Source organism: Hippoglossus hippoglossus, chromosome 5 (assembly GCF_009819705.1).
Source record: "Hippoglossus hippoglossus isolate fHipHip1 chromosome 5, fHipHip1.pri, whole genome shotgun sequence".
NCBI classification, from domain to species: domain Eukaryota; kingdom Metazoa; phylum Chordata; class Actinopteri; order Pleuronectiformes; family Pleuronectidae; genus Hippoglossus; species Hippoglossus hippoglossus.
Window position 1 is genome coordinate 2,895,905 of NC_047155.1, and position 21,321 is coordinate 2,917,225.

The window sequence follows — 21,321 nt, forward strand, 5'->3', positions numbered from 1 at the left end:
GAATAAAATTGAATTTAGAAGGAATAGAAGGATGTGAGTGAGACTTTCCTCCCTGAGCATTCAGACGCTGTGGTGGTGCAGAGGGACGGAGCAGGAAGCTGGGACTGAGCTGGTCTCAGTCAGGATCCAACTCAACCTGCAGCTCTTTTCACTGTGAAAACACTGCAATGAAATATTCAGACTTTTGGACCAATGGTAGGAAGTAGAGACAGCATTAAACAATAGAAGAAGAAATAGAAGAGGAAGCAGCTGCAGTCTTCACCTCCGACGATATAATGTTTGAACCTAGAAGACGTTTATTTGATGCATTTGAACTTGTGTGGAGGACTGTAGTACTGTAGTACTGTGGAGAACTGTAGTACTGTGGAGTACTGTGGAGTACTGTGGAGTACTGCGCCTGAAGGTGCTGATGCTGCTAGTAATACCGTCATGATGTTACCATGGCAATGAACGCCGTCTACAACCCAATCAGAGTCAAGTATAGGTAGACTCCGCCCACGTAGATGATGACGACAGGAAGTTCGTATGTCAGACAACATTCTTTAGTCCCTAATTTACAATGTGAAACCAAAACTAACAGATCAAAACACCCTGAGAACGGAGGCTGGGCTGGATACTGGGTGTTACTTTGGTTTCTTTATCCCACATCTCGTTTTTCTACATGCAGTGTTTTCGTGAGTCAAAGACAAACACCTCAGTTTGAGGTTCACAGACAGAAACCTGTCTCAGATTCTGACCTATGTGTTGGATTTAAGCTCTTTAATGTAGGTCAGTCTGTCTGTGGTGATTTTCACATCATGCATATGGTTTATTCTTATTATTTGCATTTGCAGTTTTTCCCACCTTCTATAAAAAAGCTTGTGTCAGGAGCAGCAGTGGTAAACAAATGCTGCAGATTAGTGATAAATCACAGGATTCTTTGAGTCATTAAAACTCTGTGGAGAGAATTAATCACAACAAGAGAGACGAGAAAGAAACCTGCTTCTTCTATGTGTGTGATCCAAACCTGGCAACCTGAATCCTGCAGGAGAAAGGCAGCGGTGATATAAGAGGCAGAGCGGAGGCTGAAATGAGAGAGTGAATTAGGCGAGGAGTGACAGGTGAGGTAGCTGGCACAGCAGAAAGCTGCGATTCCACTGAGGAAGAGCCGAAAACAGATTTAGGGTTAATTTGCATTTCAAACTCGCCCGGCTTCCTGCCTGCGATGTCAGAAAGCTGCTGATTTTCACTCCACTCCGCTCGTCTGTCTCTTCTCATTTCATCTCTCTCTCCGTTTTCTTCATTTACAGCAGGTTTTCTGCTCTTGTCTCTTCTCTAATTCTCTCTTGCAGGTTTGGTTTAATCTTCCTCTGTTTTATTCTTAATGTCTCCATGTGTTATCCTCTATGTTCCTGTTATTTGCCCTAATTGCACATTGTATATATTTATTTTATCCCCGGCTCTGTGCCCCCAAGTACTATGTTATAATCAACTGTAGCAGTTCAATAATAAATATTAAATTCTTAGACTTTTAACATGATATTATCCAAAAGTAATTAATCTACCTACTGATTCCACTGTCTGTCTGTCTTCTCGTAAAGTTCAGTAAATCACTCAAACTTATACATGAGCCAAACATCAACAGCAATAAAGCAAATTCAGAAAGAAAAACACTGACTATAAAATCGGTGCAAAACAAAATATGTAAATAATGACTTCACTGTAGATAAACCAGGTAGGATGAGCGCAAAGTTTCCTAACTTCACTCTGCACCGTGGACTGTTTACAAAAAGCTCTGCACACGACTCAATAAATAATCTTAAAATATACTAAATGATTGTGACAGAATAATATTCCCAGCCTCACAAATTGATCACATAAAAAAACTAAATTTGAACCATCGCCCAGTTTTTTGGTATAAACAAACAAGCTTTCATTTCATTGCATGAATAATACACAGATTTTCCATCCGTCTCATTTTCTCTATTCAGATTTTAGTTATGATGAAATAATGTCTTGGAGATGTGCTGTGGTTTGTTGAGTCGTTGGTAATGACGCAATAAACAATAAAATATATTGTATAAATATCTCTATATAGGGCTTCACTCTCTCTCTCTCTCTCTCTCTCTCTCTCTCTCTCTCTCTCTCTCTCTCTATTTACTCTGCTCCTGTTTCCTCAGTTTTTCCTCCTCTGTCTCTTGCGTTGCTCTCAGACAGTTTTTCCGTCTCCATCTGTCCTCATTTGTGTCCTGCGGTGCCGCGTGTTATTAAAATGATAGAATGAAGACGCACAGCAGGGGGAGATATACACTCAGAGAGAAACGAGGGAGGATTCGGAGGCAGGGAAAGGGAGGCAGGGCTTCAGTAAATTAAAATGGGTCATAGAGACAGACACACATTTGATCATACATATTTAAAAATGGTTATTTTCTTTGAAACACAAAAGCAATAAAAGGACAAACAAACGCTGTGATGCTTTGTTGTGAACGTAACCTTTATTTCCGTTCAGGAACTATTTCATTTTAATAGCACATTAAATTGTGGACTTTTTATAGCAGCTATTTCCTTTTATTGTGTTGCTGACCTTTGTAACACTGCCCTCTATGGCCCACAGTTAATAACCTGCAGGAAATACCAACAGCGTCATCACCATTTTTTAAGAATGAATTTGTCTCAGTTCTTAAATAATGGCCTGGTTCTCTGCTCTCTCTCCGAGCACTTTATTAGGAACACCTGCACTCCTGCTTATCCAGGCAATTATCTGATCAGTGAATCATTTGCCAGCAGAAAACCAGTTAAAGTGAGAGGTCAGAGGAGAATGGTCAGACTGGTTGGAGCTGGAGACTGTGATACTTTACAGCTGTGGTGAGCACAAACACGTTTAACCTTGAGGTTGATGCAGTGCAGCAGCAGAGACCACGTCAGGTTCCACAAAACAAGAACATGAATCTGAGGCTGTGGTGACACAGAGTCAAAAACCATCGGAAGAACTAAGCCTGGTCTGATGAGTCTGGATTTCTGCTGCAGATCAGAATTTGGCATCAGACCAGGCTGCTGGTGGTGGTCCCTGTAAACCAGTAGATCATGGTTTGAATACCACAGTCTCTTCTGACCATCTTCATCCCTTCATGGACACAATCTACCATCAGTTAAAGGAGACTTGTAGCAGAATAGTTCTCCATATCTTCAGAGACCTCCGCTGTCACCAGACGTTCATGCAGTAGAACCTCGGTGATGTGGAAGAACCTGAGATGTGCAGCCGGTAAAATCTGCAGGAACTATACAACCCAGTTCATGTGAAGCAGAATCTCAGAGGAGAGTTTTCAACATCGATTCAATTCCATGAAGAACTGAAGCTGTTTTTGTGCAGAAGAGGAAACTACAGAGTAATAGTGGCGTGTCCCTAATAAAGTGCTCGCTGAGTGTATGTTGTCGTTTTAATGATGTCGTGCACATTATCTTGTTTTTACCACATGAACCATGATAGAAAGGGCACTCGTGTTGTTTCCCCCCCCCAGTTGTATATATTTGTGTTTATCTTTTATTCATTCCAAACAAACCACAACCTCATTTGCCGGATTCAACGTTTAGCTTTCTATACAGAAGAAATGATTTATACATGATATGTAGATTTTTACATGTTTAAATTATTTCTTCATTAAGATTAATCATTTTAATCACATGCCACGTGTTATATTTGCATATCTATCAATATTTCCTAGATATTTCCATGTAGCATTTTAAGTAAATTTTCATATTTACTTATACTTACTTACTTAACCTTGATTATTCGGGTGACCGCTTTGTATATCTGTTACTTTAAATTGAGAGGGATTCCAAGGATCTTTTGTACAGCGGTAAATATAGTATATATATATATATATGAAGCTACGTGATAGTTTTATACAATCCATGTGTTGAATGGATCCTTCACTCTGATCGAGAGACAGAAAATGTGTGTGTGCAGATCAGGTTGTTGATCTTTGTGAGTCTGTGCGTGGGCGTTTGTGTGTATGCAAGGTCTGACCATGTCTAGACATGTGTGCATCTTAATCAGCTGCCCACTGTGTGTGTGAGTGAGCGGATGTGCGTGTCTTTGTTAACGTGTCTGTGTGTGTGTGTGTGTGTGTGTTCTCCGCACCGAGCCACAGGAGGCCATCACTTGCCACTTTAAAGTACTTACCCATAATCCTCGGAGTGTGGATTCATTTGCACTTGAAACCCACAGGAGCAGAGAGAGAGCGAGGGAAGGAGAGCGAGAGAGCGGAGAGTAAACTAGACACAGAAACAAGATGAGAAAAGCTCTGACCATGTGTAATATACAATGTGATCTCAAGTGTCTGGAGACTGTGTGTGTGTGTGTGTGTGTGTGTGTGTGTGTGTGTGTGTGTGTGTGTGTGTGTGTGTGTGTGTGTGTGTGTGTGTGTGTGTGTGTGTGTGTGTGTGTGTCTGGAGGAACAAGCTGACATGACTCATTTACGTGAATGCTTCTTTTGCCTCCTTCCTCCTATCTCTCTGTTTCACTCCTTCCTTCTTCTCTCTGCCAGAGCCTTGAGGAAAGACACACACACACACACACACACACACACACACACACACCTTTGTCTTCTTAAAGTTGTGAGGCCACACTGACAACTAACACTTTTCCCCGTAGTCCGTTACCCTGGGTGACATCACAAACCCTGCTCTTCACCATCAGACACACATTTAGAATGTGAGGGCCACAGGACAGATAGAATGGGGGGGGGGGGCGACACGCAGCAAAGTGCAGGACGATTCGAGCATCTGAAATCAATATCAAGTGTTACACTAAAATGTCTTTAATCTTGCTTGGTGAATAAGCAAGTTAATACAGCAGGTGATTGTCTTTAGAAGCTGGTTTGACCCCGAGCAGCTTCTGTCCTGTTGAGGGAGGCCACGGCCAGACGTACGAATGTTGTGGGTCAAAGTTCACTAAAGGTAAACACACACAGGAAGCGAATGATTTATTTATTGGAAGCAAACAGGAGAGGTTTGCCGCTGGGTGACCGTCTCAGACTTCGGTTTGGAAAGTGTTGTGGTTACTAGCATTTGCATTATAAAGGCATGGATGGGAATCGAACCCATGATCTTTGGTTTACGAGACCAACGCCTTACCACTTGGCCACCACGCCACATGCAGTTCATGATCTGTACATGACCAGGTTGGACTTGTTCTAGTGTATGAAGTTGTGGTATGAATAAAAGTTCCGTCCATATGGAGAAGTGTTGCTCTTGTTTTGATTTGTGAGAAACTTCAGAGTTAGAGAGTAACTTATCCTCAATTGCAAATCACATAGCTAAACATTCAATGATTATTCAATGGAAACAAGGGCATGGATGGGGATTGAACCCATGACCAATGCCTTACCACTTGGCCATCAGGTCAACACAAAGGGCAGAGTTTGGTTTCAGTCCAGGACGATCTCTCTCTTTCTCTCTCTTAAAACAACAAAACAGTGACTCACACAGTCTCAAGCACTTCGATCCTCAAAGTTTGCTCAGCCAACAACTCTGAGAAAGAAAAGGACAAAATTGTGTTCATCACTGTGACTTCAGGCTTTTTTCTTTTTTTCTACACAGCAATATTCCATTGTGCAGTTTAATATGAGTTTCATTTGCATCCAAACAGAAAAACAGGGATATTTCTGGCTGCCCTCTGATTAGAACTCACTGCTTTGACAGATCATATCAGATTTTAATAATCAGCTGCAGACATGGGGGTTTTCATGTATTATGTTGGAGGGAGACATGTTTTGTGGGGTTGAATCACAGACTGCAGATAAGGAGACGGACGACTCGTCTCCACTTCTTCCCCGTTGGACAAGAATGAAGCTGAATAAACACATAAAACATTTAGATAAAAACAAACATTTACAAAATATTTCTTAAAACTACGTAAGTTGTAAATCTTTCAGTTTTTACATATCAACATTTTCCTCTTCTCTTTTCCCGTCACTCTCTGCTGCCGCCGTCTTTTATATCCAGACAGAAGCACTTTCTACAGAATGTGGGAAAAAAATAACTGAAGACACAAACACAAAATAACTAATGTCTTTAAATTCAAAAGCTTCTTGCTTGTATAGTTTTTTTTCTGTGTTTCCTTGAAACTCAGAATCTCAGTTTTGGTCAATTTGAGACGAGAATCATCAGCGAGTCGTCGTGACTGTAAAGTTGAATGTGACGGAGACATAAGAGACTTCATCTTGTAATTTCTGTGTAATTATTCAAGATTTGATGCATCGAATTTGGCTGATTAAAGTGTGTGTGTCTGTCTGTGTGTGTGTGTGTGTGTGTGTGTGTGTGCATGCATGGATTTTTTTTTAACTCTAAACCCACTGATGCATTTTCAGCTGCCTCATTCTCTTTTGCTAATTGTGCTGCAAATGGTCCGACCTCCTCATCGTCACGGCCTCCTGCTCACTGTGAAAATACACAACTCAGATTCATTGGAGAAACAACACACTGCTGCACACAATATGGGTTAGCTTTCAAACCTGAATGCTTTGCTTCCAAGGGTTGAAATAAATGTTCAGCCGGAGAAGCAGCGTGAACAATTATTTGTTCTTCTTAACAGCTGTTGAACTAAAGATGAAGAGAGACTCTATGTTTAGTGAAGTTGTGAAACCTGATATTGTCCCTGTATGTCTTTGAGAAGCTGTTGCTATATTTACTTATGATTGATCATTACAGTTTGGCAAGGAGGAGGAGTATTTCATGGTGCGTGAGCTTTATACAGGCATGGATGGGGATTGAACCCATGATCTTTGGTTTACGAGACCAACGCCTTACCACTTGGCCACCACGCCACATACACAACCCCCGACGTGATCTTAACAGCGCCACGTTGAACATGATCTGGTGTATGAAGATGTGCTGTGTCTAAAATTGGAATATGACATAAAACAGTTTTTCTGGTTGGAAAAATATATTGAGAGCGAGTAGAATTTTCAAAGAGAGAGCGAGCAGATGAAAACGGGAGCGAGCGGCCAAAACTAAAGTGAAAGATAATTTTTCACCCTCAGTTTCTGTTTTCACGCTCTCGATTCCTGTCACTGCGCTTGTTTATATTCTGTGTACTCTCTCATAATAATAAAGAAAGCTAAGTAACGCTATATGTAATCATATTGGCAGCTGACCGTGACGTCACCTATTGGTTTGTGAGCTGCCGTTTGGTTTTGGGCATTTTGTCCAGCGCCATCTCGTCTTTTGAAACCAGAAATGACCATATTTGGAGGAATGGGGGGCGGAGCTCGTCCACCTTCACTTTGTATATTTGCTCGAGTGCATTTCGTTGGTTTCCGAATCACTTGCCCATCGTCAGATTGCCCTCGGCGGCAGCAGGTGTCCGCTGTCAGGCAGACTATCGAGCCGGCTCTTAACATGTGTCTCTACCTGACACTTGTGATATTAAAGCACGTCTTATTCTAACCACTCGAACACGCACAGGAAAAAGCCCTTTTGCACGGTCGCATGCTTCGCTGACATCAGCTGTTGAGTGATTCGTCGCTGGAGTAGATTGAACGATGTGACTCAGACCCTCTGCTGATGGAAAGATGTTGGGTTGAGCTGTTTGGGATGTGGGAGGAAAGTAGGTCAGGCAGCGCAGGGCGGGCGGGCGGGCGGGCGGCCTCCATGACTATGAGGGAGAGCGAGTAATAACGAGGGTTATTAGTGTCTCTGCCCGCTCACCCAGCCAGCAGACAGATTAGGGTGTGTGTGTGTGTGTGTGTGTGTGTGTGTGTGTTCAAGACATTTGTGCATGCGTGTACATGTTTGATTTGGTTGTTTTTTTTTCGTCTGTGCTTTTGTATTTTGTTTTAATGATTTTTGACAGTGTGCCAGGAAAAGAACCTGAAGCAGCTACTTTACTCAGAAGAGAGATGGAGGGTAAGAGGAGGAAAAGAGGATTAGAGTGCAAGGGGGGGGGGGGGGGAACGGAGGGCATGTGAAAATTATTAGAAGAGCGTGAAAGAAAGAAAATGGTACTAATGGTACAGCCAGAAAGATTTTCTATGTACAGTGAGTTGATGTATTTCTCCATCGGGACAAAAAGGGGAAGCGACGCTGGACCAGATGAAGCCTGTTTATGGACATTCATCAAATTTAACATAAAAAGACAAAAAGTGGAAGCGATATCTTTCCTTTCATCTAGGAACAGTACCATAAAGATTCCAATGTTGTCCATTTTCATTCATCTTGTAATTTACTGGCCTCTTTTGGCAGATGATTGTATTTGGAAGGTAGCTTGACTGCATATTTTATGGTGCATGAGCATTATACAGGTATGGATGGGGATTGAACCCATGATCTTTGGTTTACAAGACCAACGCCTTACCACTTGGCCACCACGCCAACTACTCAATCCCTGACATGATCTTAACAGCGCCACGTTGAACATGATCTGGTGTATGAAGATGTGCTGTGTCTAAAATTGGAATATGACATAAAACAGTTCTTCTGGTTGGAAAAATATCTTTCAGACCAAGAATCATAATTTTTTAATGACCTTCAACTCATAACTCTCACAGATGATGATTTTAAGGCATGGATGGGGATTGAACCCATGATTTTTGGTTTACGAGACCAACGCCTTACCACTTGGCCACCACGCCACCTGTAGAACCCCCTACGTCATCTGAACAGGCTGACCTTGAACTTGTTGTAATTTAAGAATTGATGGCATATGACTAAAAATTTGAATCCATATGGACAAAATTGTTGCTTTTGTCTTGATTTGAGACAAACCTCAGAGTTTGACAGTATCTTTTCCTCAACTGCAAATCAGGGAGCTACTCCTTCAATGAAGATTCACTGGAAACTAAGGCATGGAACCCATGATCTTTGGTTTACGAGACCAACGCCTTACCACTTGGCCACCACGCCACATACAGAACACTCTGCATGATCTCAACAGGCCCAACTTGAACATGTTTAGAGTATGAAGTTGAGCTATGACTAAAATGTCAAGTGTTGCTCTTGTAAGCCAGAAGAGGTCGGACTAATAAACGCTGTCTTCATATGTTCTCCTCACAGTGCAAACTAAATACCGTTATGATTTGAGATGAACACCGAGTCTTATCCTTTATTGCAAATCACATATTTAATGATTCTTCAAGGCGTGGATGAGGATTGAACCCATGATCTTTGGTTTACGAGACCAACGCCTTACCACTTGGCCACCACGCCCGTGTGTTAGTCAAACTGAAATTAAGCTTCCACCAATCAGCTCAGTTCCTATTGCACAAATGATTGTACACATGTAAGAGACGAATGTACTCGCACGTACACAAAATATGAATCTGTTAAGAGGTAGAATTAGTAAGTAAATTATCTCCACATTTTAAATTGTGTCATGTCAGTGAATGATTGATATTTCCAAAAATACCACAAAATACCAAATACCCCATTTTTCTCTGTAAGGGAGAAGCTGCCACATTGAGATGCTGGTTGGTTGGAAGCTGCTGCGGATAATAGCATCAGCAGAATGGTTTTATAAATGTGGAGAGAAGCTGGAGGAGGAGAAGTGGGATGTCTGGAAACATCCTCTCTCTCTCTCTCTCTCTCGCTCTTTTGGTCTCTCTATCTTATCACGGCTCTCTCCTTTCATACCTCCACACACCCCCTATCTCACTCTTCTACCCTCGAGCATTCAATCCCTTCTTTTGTGCCCATTCTCTCTCGATCCGTCTCCCTCTCATCCTCCTCGCTCATTCCTCCTTTAAAACACATTTAACCTCTCATATTAAAAATAGATGAATCGTGTTTATTGGGATGACACTATTTATTGTCAAGGCGGGTTGAGCCTACAAGTCCGAAATGTAAATATAATTTTTTTATAATATACCAGAAAGAAGGCCGTGCCTTAAAATGTGGATCTTTCAGACCAAGAATCATAATTTTTTAATGACCTGCAACTCATAACTCTCACAGATGATGATTTTTAGGCACGGATGGGGATTGAACCCATGATTTTTGGTTTACGAGACCAACGCCTTACCACTTGGCCACCATGCCACCTATTTTGGGATCTGAATACACTCCTCTTTCATTTCTTATTAATCACCTTAACTTGATCTGGTGTTAATGGAAACACATCATAAAGGTATGGATGGGTATCGAACCCATGATCTCTCTGCTTGACCACCATTCCATATTATCACCAGCAGCCTCCTTGACAGTAGATCACATACATCACAATGAAAACATATCTTACAGGTACGGATGGGGATTGAACCAATGATATTTTTGTTTACGAGACCAACGCCTTACCGCTTGGCCACCGTGCCTCCTTAACTAGATGAAGCCCCACACTGAATACCTCCTTAAGTTGTGGTTTCAGATTTCATGTCAGCTACGATCAATAAACATGCAATTGGCAACACATATCTTTTTTTTCGCAGTCCCTTAACTCACTCACTCTTACACTTCCTCCCCCTAAGCTCATCCCACTCTCTCTCTCTCTCTCTTCCTTCCCTTTCAATATGTACCTATCTCTCTCCCCCTCTCTCTCTCCCCCTCTCTCTCTCTCTCTCTCTCCCTCTCTCCCTCCCTCTCTCTCTCTCTCTGTCTCTCTCTACGGGGGTGAGCGGTCGTAACGTAAGCGCCAGTCATCTCTTATCATCGCCACTGTGTTCCCCGTGCGCTCGGCAGTCCACATCTCTCCCTCCTCTGTCTCTTTCTCCGTTTTTTTTAATTCCTCTTCTCTTTTTACCGTCTGTTTGTTTCTCTCTCTCTCTCTCTCTCTCTCCTCCTCTGTGGATGTTACTCTCGTAAGGAAAACTCCATGTCTGCTGTCATGTTTTGCGGTCTGAGGAGGGACGTGGGGGCAAACAGTGTGGGTGAGTGCGAGGGGAAATTCTGTCATTGGACAGAGAGACTGAGCTCTTAGTTATTCATTTGTCTTCAGCTCTTTTTTTTTTTACGTGGCGTTCTGAACTACACTTCCCAGAAATCCCCTTGTCAGGCAGACGTTGCATGGAGGTCCTGTGGCATCAAGTTGCTTCTGTGTTTTACTGATGAACTTTGGGTTTTTGTGCCTTTTTCCTCTGGTCATTTTCACATAGTTGGACAAGATTTTATTTTATTTTATGTATTTCTTTTGGAAAGTCTTTGGATTTCTGTATGCAGTGTTATTGTTTCTCCATAGCTGCCTCAGGTGTAGATACATATTTACATTCTCTCTTTGACGGTACGAGAAAGACGTAGAAGAAAACTCGAGCAGCTCAAAGCCGACCAATCACAGCTCTTTTTATGCTCGTAGCCCATTGTACACTTCCAGCAGCTATGACACTGAGCCTCATGCACAGGTAGGTTTTAATCCAGCTTTAAGAGATGGCAGGTGTCAAATGATGCAGGTTAAAATGCAAATCAGGGAAATAAAACATTTTACATTTGCTGAAAGCATCAATTTAGATTTAATAAAAAGTCTGTTTCTTTAGTAAATGTTAAATTTGTAGGTTTTTCCCAGAGCTTGATTGAAGCTGATGAAGCTGTGATGAGTCAACTGTCTCTGTGGGGGTTTGGGTGAGTGTTGGTTGTAGATGTGGTGAACCACTCCCACATCTCAACCACATCATCAAACTGATTCGTTGAGGACGTTTGGAGGCAAAGGAAAAGTAAAATAAAAGAATATATAAGTAAACACAACAGCCCTGTAAACTTCTCTGAATCCGTACATGTTGCACAGATTCAAACCTTGACACATTTGTTTTCAATGACAAATCAATCACAAGTCTTTGGAGTTCAGGAGTTTAACCTCTAGTAAATCTTAGTTTTGATTTAAGGTTGTATGTGTCGTGTTTATCTCTTCAGACCGTCGTAGCTAAAGAAGGCGACACTTTGACTTGGTCCCTGTTGAACGTCCATATGTGAAACGCCTCTAGTGGTTCAGACCCGGTACTGCTCCTGCCTCAGATACGTGTTGCTGGTTATGTACTGGATAAGAGAAAAACTCCCACTCCACCATTATCGTAGCAGGCTTGTTATTTACGTATTACACATCACATGATCAAAATATCTTCATAGTTTTTTCAGCTCGATGAAATGACTCAACGTATTCGATTTATAACGTCAGTAAACATTTTCCTAAGGAGTTTATAATCTAGTTTCAAGTCGTCTTCAGTACAACGTCCCCCAGCTCCACCCACCACTCCTCCCAATATGTCCACTTCCGGTGTCAAACTTGAGGCTTCAGAACCGAACGAACGGGTGACGTCCCGGTGGTTTGATTCCCACAGACTGTCTCCACACACCTTCAGAGTAAAGCCTCAAAACTACAGGATCCCAGCATGAAGTTTCTTTGAATCTGTGCATTTATAATACGCTGCAGTGGAGTTAGTGAGATGCATCAGTGGCATTAATAAGGTGAGCTCCATCCTATTTTATGCACCAGTGAGCATAGTGGGAGCTACTCTACTCTAAAATGGCCCCAGAGACTCTGGTAACGGAGCTGATAACAAAGCTGCTGCGTTTCCTTCTCGCAGCTTCGTGTCGACACTTTAAATGTCTCATATTTATGTTTTGTTAAATCGTAGCTGCCCTTGTTACGAGGGCTTGAAGGAAACACTCCTCTCTGCAGTCACATAACTGAACTTGGTCTATATTTTTCTTGGCATTATAACTTTCGAGACTGAAAGTGCAAAATATAGTTCATTACTTCTCGTGCCGTTTGCATTGTAGTTGGAGATTGATTAAATCTCTTTATTACCGTTGAGGAGACGAGCACATAAAATCCCAGCAGAGGAGAAATGGAGAATAAATGAAGGATCGAGGGCTTCATCGCCGCGCTGGCTTTGTGCCGAGCGCTCGGCTTGATCCACTTCATTTTCTGAGCATTACCGGGCCGACCGCGCTGAGAGTTCCATATCGACCGTCGTGGGGCAGCCAGCATTTCCGATGTTATCATCAGCTGTGCATGACGCCGGCAGTTTTTCCTCTGCACTTCCTCTGCAAAGTGCATTTCACTCAGCATGCTGCAAACCATCATCCTCCAGGAGGACGTCTCTGATCACAGGCGTGACGGCAGCACACATGGGTTTGAACTTATTGAACTTAAAGTCACACACACTGCACATGCTCCCTGATTAATATTTTAGGTGCACGTGAATATTTCATAGATTGTAATGAAAGTGAAGTGTAAGCTGCCTTCTAATGACATTCATCTAATATCATTCTTTTCCCTCTGTCATTTACATTTCTATGCATTTAGATAAGTATCTTACTTGAAGCAGCTTACAGGCAGCGGTCAGGTTCAGGAGTGTGCAGCTGCTGATGAGGATGAAACCATGTGACTTACAAATGAAGGTTCCTGTTGTTCTCTCACCACCAGAACCCACTTACGTCTCATTACCTTCCTTCGTCTCTGCCTCCGCTCGCCGGCCCTCAGCTGAAGCTCGTCAGCAGAGTTATCTCAGCGTCACGTCAGATCCGCGGCGTTGTCGGCAGCAAGAAACCAAACTGCGACTTCAAAAGCAGTTTTGATGTTTTTTCTTTTTTCCGTTCCTGTCGTACACCTGCCGAGCTGATCCCCCCCCCTCCCGTGTGTGCCTCTCCTCATTTTGGAGATGTACAAAAGCTTGTCTGTTGTTTGTCTTGTTTTTTGGGAGGTTTGCCTCCTACTATGGAAGATTTAGTGATATAATATATAATCCAACACCTCCAGGACATGGACTACACAACGCATACAATGTGTGTATGACACCTACAGATCTCATGCCTCGAGTCTTTCACTCACCCCACCGCTCTGATTGGCTGTAGTTGTTGCCAATTTGCATAGATACTTAGCCTCATAGAAAACAGAGGCTGCGACGTGTCAGCTAGCCCAGTGAGGCATCGTGTCTTTAAAGAGTTTACACATTGGGATTAGCTCCAGTTCCCCCTGAAACCCCCCGAGTGTTAAACTGTCTAGATAAGATGATATGATAACTACAACAATACTGTTTCTCTCAAACCCAGTGCATCGCTTGTTTTAAACATGAAATCAGAAGTTAGAGGGTTTTCAGATGAAGATGCTGACACAGGTGACTTCAGATGACGAGTCCAGATTCACACTGATGCTCCTGAAACCACTGAACACTTTGTCGCACCAGCTCTAACGTTCAGGCCTTTGAGAGAAAGAGTTAAAGAGAGAGAGGACACAGAGAAAAAAGTTTAAAAAGCATGAGATCATTAGAGCTAAAGCAGTGGTGACACCCCCCCCCCCCTTCAGCTCGCCCCTCTGTAGCTCCCCCCCCCCCCCATCAGATCCATACAGGCTGCAATTAACCACAACAGAGAAACCATTAAACATCCTAATTACTGCTTGTTCCTTCCATAGCTGCTGTTTGTGTGGGTGAGAGATAGCTGTGTGTTTGTTTGTGTGGTGTGTGTGAGTGTGTGTGTGTGTGTGTGTGTGTGTGTGTGTGTGTGTGTGTGTGTGTGTGTGTGTGTGTGTGTGTGTTCCCAGGCTGAGGTTGTGTGAGCACAGATGAGGTATTTTGTCTTTTCTCTTTCCCTTTGCTTTCTCTTTTTTTGTGTGTTTGTGTGTTTGTGTGTCTGTCGCCACGTGTGATAACCACAGTCAGTGTGCAAGCGTTGTGGTGGACAATAGCTAATTACACATCTTCAGCACCCTCAGCATCATAATAACCGCAATCAGACGACTTGGCGTTCAATAACTCAGAGCGTGCACGTGTGTTTGTATGGAATCATGTGCACGCACACATTAAAACACACACACACACACACTGAGAGGAGACTGCTGCAATGTGTTAGCTCTGGTTTGCTGCACTGTTGTATGTGCGCTGTGTGTCTTGGCACTTGAATGACTGAATGAGACTTTAGCAAAGTTCCAAACTCGGCTCCCATGAGACGATATGATCTTATAATCCGTCACCTCTTGTGTTATTTAGTTACTCAAAAGGAAAAATACAATATTTGATTTAATCTGCTCCATGAGTTTTTCTGCACCTTTGCTGGAATGGTAACGTGACATCATGCGTCAACCGATGGTTATTCAGCCGTTTTATATTTTATATTTAGTTTAACGAGGGAAAATGTCTCAAACAGTTTTAACTGTGTGTAGATCGCTCAGGTGAGGAAATGCACTCGTGTTTAAAAGTGTCTCAAAATCTGTTATTGTGATAAAAGTCTCCGTTAAGCCACTGGTCACCGAAGTTACAGTTTCACTCATTGATGCGTTTTTTAATCGGTTTTGGACGATGAAGCAGCTCTTTGGTGTAAAATATGTCTGAAAACACTTCTGAGTTCTATAAATTGTGAGTTTTTGGTCTTTTGATGGAATTTGTTGTGAAAAATCCACTGGAAATCAACAGATATCAGCTGGAAACATGATTACAACCTGTTTATTGATTCAAATGTTTGAATAAAGTGCCGTCGCCATTGTGATGCTCTTCTGTTCTGTGTGTGGCATCGATTTTGAGAAATAATTGCAGATTTTAAAGAGGCTGTAAAACTCTGGGGAAAATGATTGTTTTTCTACAAAATGAGATTTAAAAAAGTGGGAAACTTTGTCACAAGTGATGTAAAACTTTATCCTTTAAGAAAATCCTGATGCAGCCACGTATTTTTCACAGCAGTTGTTCTGGGAAATCTTTCTGTCTTGTAGCTGTGAATCAGCACCTGTGTCTGTCTCTGACTCTGTCTCTGTCTCTGACTCTGTGTCTGTCTCTGTCTCTGACTCTATCGCTGTCTCTGTCTTTGTCTCTGTCTCTGTCTCTGTGTCTATCTCTGTCTCTGTCTCTGTCTCTGACTCTGTCTCTATCTCTATCTCTATCTCTGTCTCTGTCTCTGACTCTGTCTCTGACTCTATCGCTGTCTCTGTCTTTGTCTCTGTCTCTGTCTCTGTCTCTGTCTCTGTCCGACCTCTTCATCATCACACTTTTTGCATTCGGACGCCTACAAGGTGCTTCACTGAATAGCTGGTTAATTATAATGGTGTGTCGGCTTAACTGCCTTATTCAACATAAATGAAACAGGCTGCAGCTCCGCACTTTGTCTCCTTTCAGTCACATCACCTGTGTTTTCTTTTGTCTGTGCTGAGAATCTGCCGGCTTCACGTTTTAATACCTGCAGCTGCACATCCCGAACACAGGACACTCCCTGTAGCTTCAGCTCATTCGCGTGTGTCTAACGCACATTAACAAAATGTCAGCTTCATTATGAGACAGAAGGAAACAAGAAGCTTTCTGCTGTTACACACATGCAGGTTGGTTTGAATACCTGCAGGTTTAAATGTTTATCCCTCGCCATGGAGCTTATGTGTTCGTCTGCATTTATTCGTTTGTCAGCAGGATTACACAAAAACTACTTGACGGATCAACACAAAACTTGGTGGAAAGACGTCGTATGCAGGGAAGAGCCCAGTTAATCGCACGTCTAGATAAGGAACGGAATTATTTTATTCATGACACCGTGTTCAGACATACTCTCTGGTGAATGGAGTTCATCTTTCACGCAGCCGGGGATTCTACGGGTCAGACGCGATCATAACAACCCAGAAATCTCCGTAGCGTTCAGACGAGAGCTGGCGTCTCGAGTAAACGCCGCTGTGGGATCTAGTGTTTTTGTTTCTCGAGTTTTTTGTGGATTCATTAGGGGACTGTTGGTCCTATGGTGGAGGTTTAACGCTTCCTGACTGACTTTCTAGTTTGTGCTTCCAGAACATCCAGTAGAGAAAAGTATGTAGTTACATCCCCAGAGCTCCTTGTTACTTCAAGATAGCTCAAAAACACAATTTACTGTTTGTAGTTCCTAAAACAAGAAGTAGAACTTAAAAAACAACAACACACAGATGATAGAAGTTTTGAATCATGTGGTTCTATTCAGAAAAACCTGTTCATGTTCCTTCTTCAGCCAGTTCTGCAGTAATAAACATGGACAGTAGAACGTTACTCACAGTAAACTACATCATAGTTGTAAGGACGTCAGACTGTGTTTGTTTGTGCCTGAAAATAAAGTTTTTATGATTTATTGTGGCAGAAAAAGAAAAAAAAAGCCATTCCAGGCGTATAATAGTTTTCTTTCAACCTTCAGACCAAAAAAAAGAAGAAATAAATAAATAAAAAGAATAAAATGTCATCCAGAGGGCTGTTAGTATCGGCTGACCGAAACAATAAGCACAGGACAATAGAGACAGAAACACAAACATAAAGAAACAGATCACAGTGACTCTAACGTCCAGAAGTTTATAGTTTTTATTTTTACAGCAGAACTGAAGTAACGACCTCGGAACACTTGAAGCATGTGAGACTTCAGCAGATCATTCCCAAACTTTACAGCCTCTGATCCCCAAAATGAAAAGTGTGAAAACATTGTGACCCCCCGTTATCTCCGGAGCTGGTTGAAGAACATAGAGGATATTTATTTGAGCCATGTTTGCAAAAATAATGACCCACAGGCACAAAATCTAGAAAAGAGTACATAAAGTCCTGTGTTGCTGTAAACTGTCCTGTAAAAGACGCTTTGTTCAACTGCTCAAACTTTACCTTCTCCCACTTATTTTAATTAGAAAACACACATTTCAATTTGGACCGACCTGTGAATCTGCTCGTTGTAAATACTGTTGTAAATATCAAGTTTTAACTTCTTTCAGAGGCTTGGAAAAAAAAAGGTTAAATTAATTATAGTGTCCAAAACGTCAGAACACTTTTCCTCGACATGGTCCGTCATGATAGTTTTGACCCTTTATGCTCTGATGTGGCTCCGGGTTAAGTCAAACAATTATTTCCTCCCAGAATCCTGACAGGCCTCTAGATGCTAAATTAAAAAACTTCAATGTAGGTTGAATGTAACCTTTTATTCTGATGCCCTGTAGGTTTCTACTTCCTCTGCATATCAATAATTTAATTAAAGTACTTTAATGAGGCTGTGACCAAGGCTACACTTTTTAAATCACCGGTAGAAGGATTAAACAAAAACTACTGAACACATTTTCTTGCAGAAACACCTTATGTTGAAGGGGAATAATTCATGGATCTTTATGAGAAAAATCAGGCTGAGTTACGGGACTGATATATATGAGTTTGTGTAGTTTGGTGCAGCTTGATTGACTTTAAGGGGACCGGCCCTGCCATTGTAATTACTCCCCATTGTCATGTTCTGTATTGAGTCTATTTCCCTCTTTCCACCAGTGTCCATTTGAAACACACGACACAGCAGATGATTAACAAAGTCAAACAGAGGACGAAAGCAACAACAAAACCCAACAAACTAAACCGACCCCAAACCAACCTGGATGTAATGTGTCCTGACAACAAATCAGGATCTGAGTGTGTGTGAGAAGTGTGAGGCCGGAGCTCTGATCTCCGGAGCTCCACGGTGAGAGGACTCAGAGATAAACTCCACTTTTAAGCACCTTTACTTTGAAAAGTGTCGTCCTGCTGCACTGACGTTATCGCAGCCATCGCACGCTGCTCACAGAAAGTGGCACGACCTTATTCCTGCTGCACTTTCTGCTGCGTGTGTGTGTGTGTGTGTGTGTGTGTGTGTGTGTGTGTGTGTGTGTGTGTGTGTGTGTGTGTGTGTTCACCACAGGGAGGTGAAACTTTGATCATAATGCAGGGCCGCCCCCACATGCACGTCCCTGTCGCATACAGAGACATCACATCTGAATTCTGCCTCTGTGTGAGCGTGCACGTGTGTTCCTGTAAGATCCGTGTTTTTATGTGCTGTGGATGTAAAATGCCCTTTAAGCTACGCGTGTCCGTAGATGTGAAGCACTTCGAGGCTGCATTTCTTGTACGAAAGGTGCTACACAAATAAAGTGTATTATTATTATTGTCCACACAGAATGGAGCGACGTGTGCGTGTCTGCTGTGTGTGTCACTCCACCTCGCAGATAACGTAAGGTCATCGCGGCTGCAGCGAGCACAGCAGAGCCCTCTGGCAGCAAGCGTGTGTGTTTGCGTGAGGCAGAGACAGATAAAGGGGAAACAGAGATTGTGTGTCTGAATGTGTTTGTGTAATTATGTGATATCGTCCTGAGTATCTGTCAGAGCATGCTCATACTGTAGATGTGTCTCTTTTGTGTCGTGTTTTCGTGGGTTATTGTTTTTTCGGCCGCAGCCTCCTCTCTGTCTCGTAGGTTTCCGGTGACCTTGAGGCAAAATGTGAAATAACCCGATGCATATGTATGTCCGTGTTTCCACTGTGTGTCTGTGCAAATAGACTCAGCGGCAGCTTCGGAGGATTCTCGGGAAAATATGCGCAGATCTAAAGTCAAAGCACAAACCCTTAAAGGGATATTCCAACATTTTTTGGTCAATTATACTTTGCACAACAGAGATGAAGTCAGTTTGGTTCCAGAATGTGTTTACAGAGTTTCCAAAGCATCTTTAGGCCTTAAAAAGTCACATGTTACTTAAAAATATTATGTACTGGGTCCTTAGGTAGATGTATATGCAACGTTTGGGTCGTGAATGTGCGTGTCTCATTAAAGGTTTAGCAAAAAGCTTGAGGGAATCCTGGAAGCTGTGTCAGACAAATGTCTGTTAGTGTTTCCTTCATGCAGGTATACACACTCACAGACACACACACACACACACACAGGCCTAGCAGGTGTCTCTGGATGAAGCTGGGTGTGAATCTGACAGGTGTTACCAGGTGTTTCTCTGCACAACAACACGACCCTGCACCCTGGAGTTTTTACTTCAGCCTTTTGAAAAACGTGCTATTATCTCTTATTCACTCCGATTCTTCAGATATCACCCATCTTCAAGTCAGTCAAACCTGCGCCGCACGTGCTAAGGTCGTTAGCATCTCTGCACGAAAAGACGCACGCGCTGTAAACATTATGCCCGCGCCTCCGCCGCAGGAGGAGAATCTGGCCTGACGCCTCGTCTGTGGCTCGATCTCTTCAGTGAGCTGACAGCGCCAGCAGTCATTAGCCTAATCACATTCAAATTATTCACCAGGAGAGGTTAATTTATCAGAGCTGCAGCGGGAAAATGGGTCTTTAAAAGGAAAATGTGTCAGAGTGAGCTGATGTGGATAAAGAATATCAGGGCGAGCACTGATCATGTGTTATGCTCCCAAATGCCTGTTGTGACAAACACGTTTTGCAGCAGCTGAAAACTCAAACATCGAAAAACCTCAGCAGAGGTTGTGGAGGTAGAGGACGAGGAGAGAGAGAGAGAGGAGAGAGAGACGACTGTAGAGAGGGAGAAGAGAGAGCAGAGAGAGAGAGAGAGAGAGAGAGAGGTCAAGTTGCCTTAAATGTGCTAGTGGGGGGGAGGACTGGCATTTGTAGTATTCAGTGTATTTGCAAGTCTCTGCATATGCAGGTGGATTAAACCCGTTTGTGTATATGCATCATTCTCTGCAGCTCGAGGCGTGTGCATGTTGGTTTGTGCGCATGTGTTTGTGTTGTGTGTGTTTGTGTGTTTAGGGGGGTGTTGATGAGCAGCCTCCGGGGTCCGTTATGTCTGTGACGTCCCCTCAGCAGGAGGCAGTCAGCCAAAGTGGTTTCAAGCAAAACTGAATCCACAACTTATGAATTATTAAACTTATTACACCTCTGTGAAGATCGCTAAACTCAGAGACACAACAACAACGGCCTCGATTTCACTGGGGAAAGAGAAATGATTCCTAAGTGTTACCGGTGGGGAAGTGCTGCGTATTTAAATTCAAAATTCATTTCTGGATGGCGGAATGACGTTGAAACATGTCGCACATCTTTATGTACGACGTGTGGTTCAGAGCATGAAATAAGGACAAAAGTTCCCCCCCGACTAATAACCCACTGCATCTGAAACACATTCACTGCACATATGACCTAAATGTCTTGTTGTTTGCAGTTACAATTAAATATGGAGCATTAAATCCTCCAGTTCAGCTCAGCGACGGTCTCCTGAAACCTCAGCAGCTTGAGAACATACGAACTAACCACTGCAGTTATTTGGCCACAGTGTATTTCCGACTTGAAGGCTGTGCTGTGGAACAGAGTGTGAAAGTAATTTAAAGAAGATTCTAAACCAGGAGAAGTAATTTGCAGGACACTCAAATATAGTCGATAGTAAGCCGGTTTAAAATGTTGCTGCAGGTGCTGAAAAGCATTAAAAAAATACATTTCCTCAGGAAGCTTCACAGAGACGTTGGTGTTTAAGCTGTGGTGTAATTGTCCCTCGTTATTATGCAACTTAATGACACTTCTGGAGTCGGGTTTGTCAGGAGTTGGGAACGAGCTTATGAATTGTTAACTCGGCCCACCCCTGTGACGGAGCAGAGGTTGTAAAGTAGGACACATCCTCTCCCCTCAGAGCCACAACAAGAACAACAGCTTCAGCCTCGCTGTCGCAGCTGCTGTCAAACCGAGTCAAAGAGACT

General features: G+C 42.7%; 1 protein-coding gene and 6 non-coding genes across 20 annotated transcripts in view; 1 reads left to right on the top strand and 6 right to left on the bottom strand.

Annotated features, from left to right (window-relative positions):
- LOC117761758 (glutamate receptor-interacting protein 2-like) overlaps positions 1-21,321 on the top strand; it is a 206,502-nt gene that overhangs the window by 148,270 nt on the left and 36,911 nt on the right. For 2 of the 14 annotated variants that reach the window (XM_034585965.1, XM_034585968.1), the window contains exon 1: positions 10,675-10,838. The exons of the other annotated variants lie outside the window; for them this stretch is intronic. In XM_034585965.1, coding sequence (XP_034441856.1) covers positions 10,784-10,838 — 55 coding nt within the window. In that variant the 5' untranslated portion in view covers positions 10,675-10,783. Of the gene's footprint in view, positions 1-10,674; positions 10,839-21,321 lie in introns of those variants that run through there. 14 annotated transcript variants of the gene reach the window in all.
- trnat-cgu lies at positions 5,061-5,132 on the bottom strand. Its single transcript has one exon. It is a non-coding gene; the product is annotated as a tRNA-Thr (tRNA).
- trnat-cgu lies at positions 6,735-6,806 on the bottom strand. The gene has a single exon. It is a non-coding gene; the product is annotated as a tRNA-Thr (tRNA).
- trnat-ugu lies at positions 8,281-8,352 on the bottom strand. The gene has a single exon. It is a non-coding gene; the product is annotated as a tRNA-Thr (tRNA).
- Positions 8,541-8,612, bottom strand: trnat-cgu. The gene has a single exon. It is a non-coding gene; the product is annotated as a tRNA-Thr (tRNA).
- On the bottom strand, positions 9,115-9,186 carry trnat-cgu. The gene has a single exon. It is a non-coding gene; the product is annotated as a tRNA-Thr (tRNA).
- Positions 9,943-10,014, bottom strand: trnat-cgu. The gene has a single exon. It is a non-coding gene; the product is annotated as a tRNA-Thr (tRNA).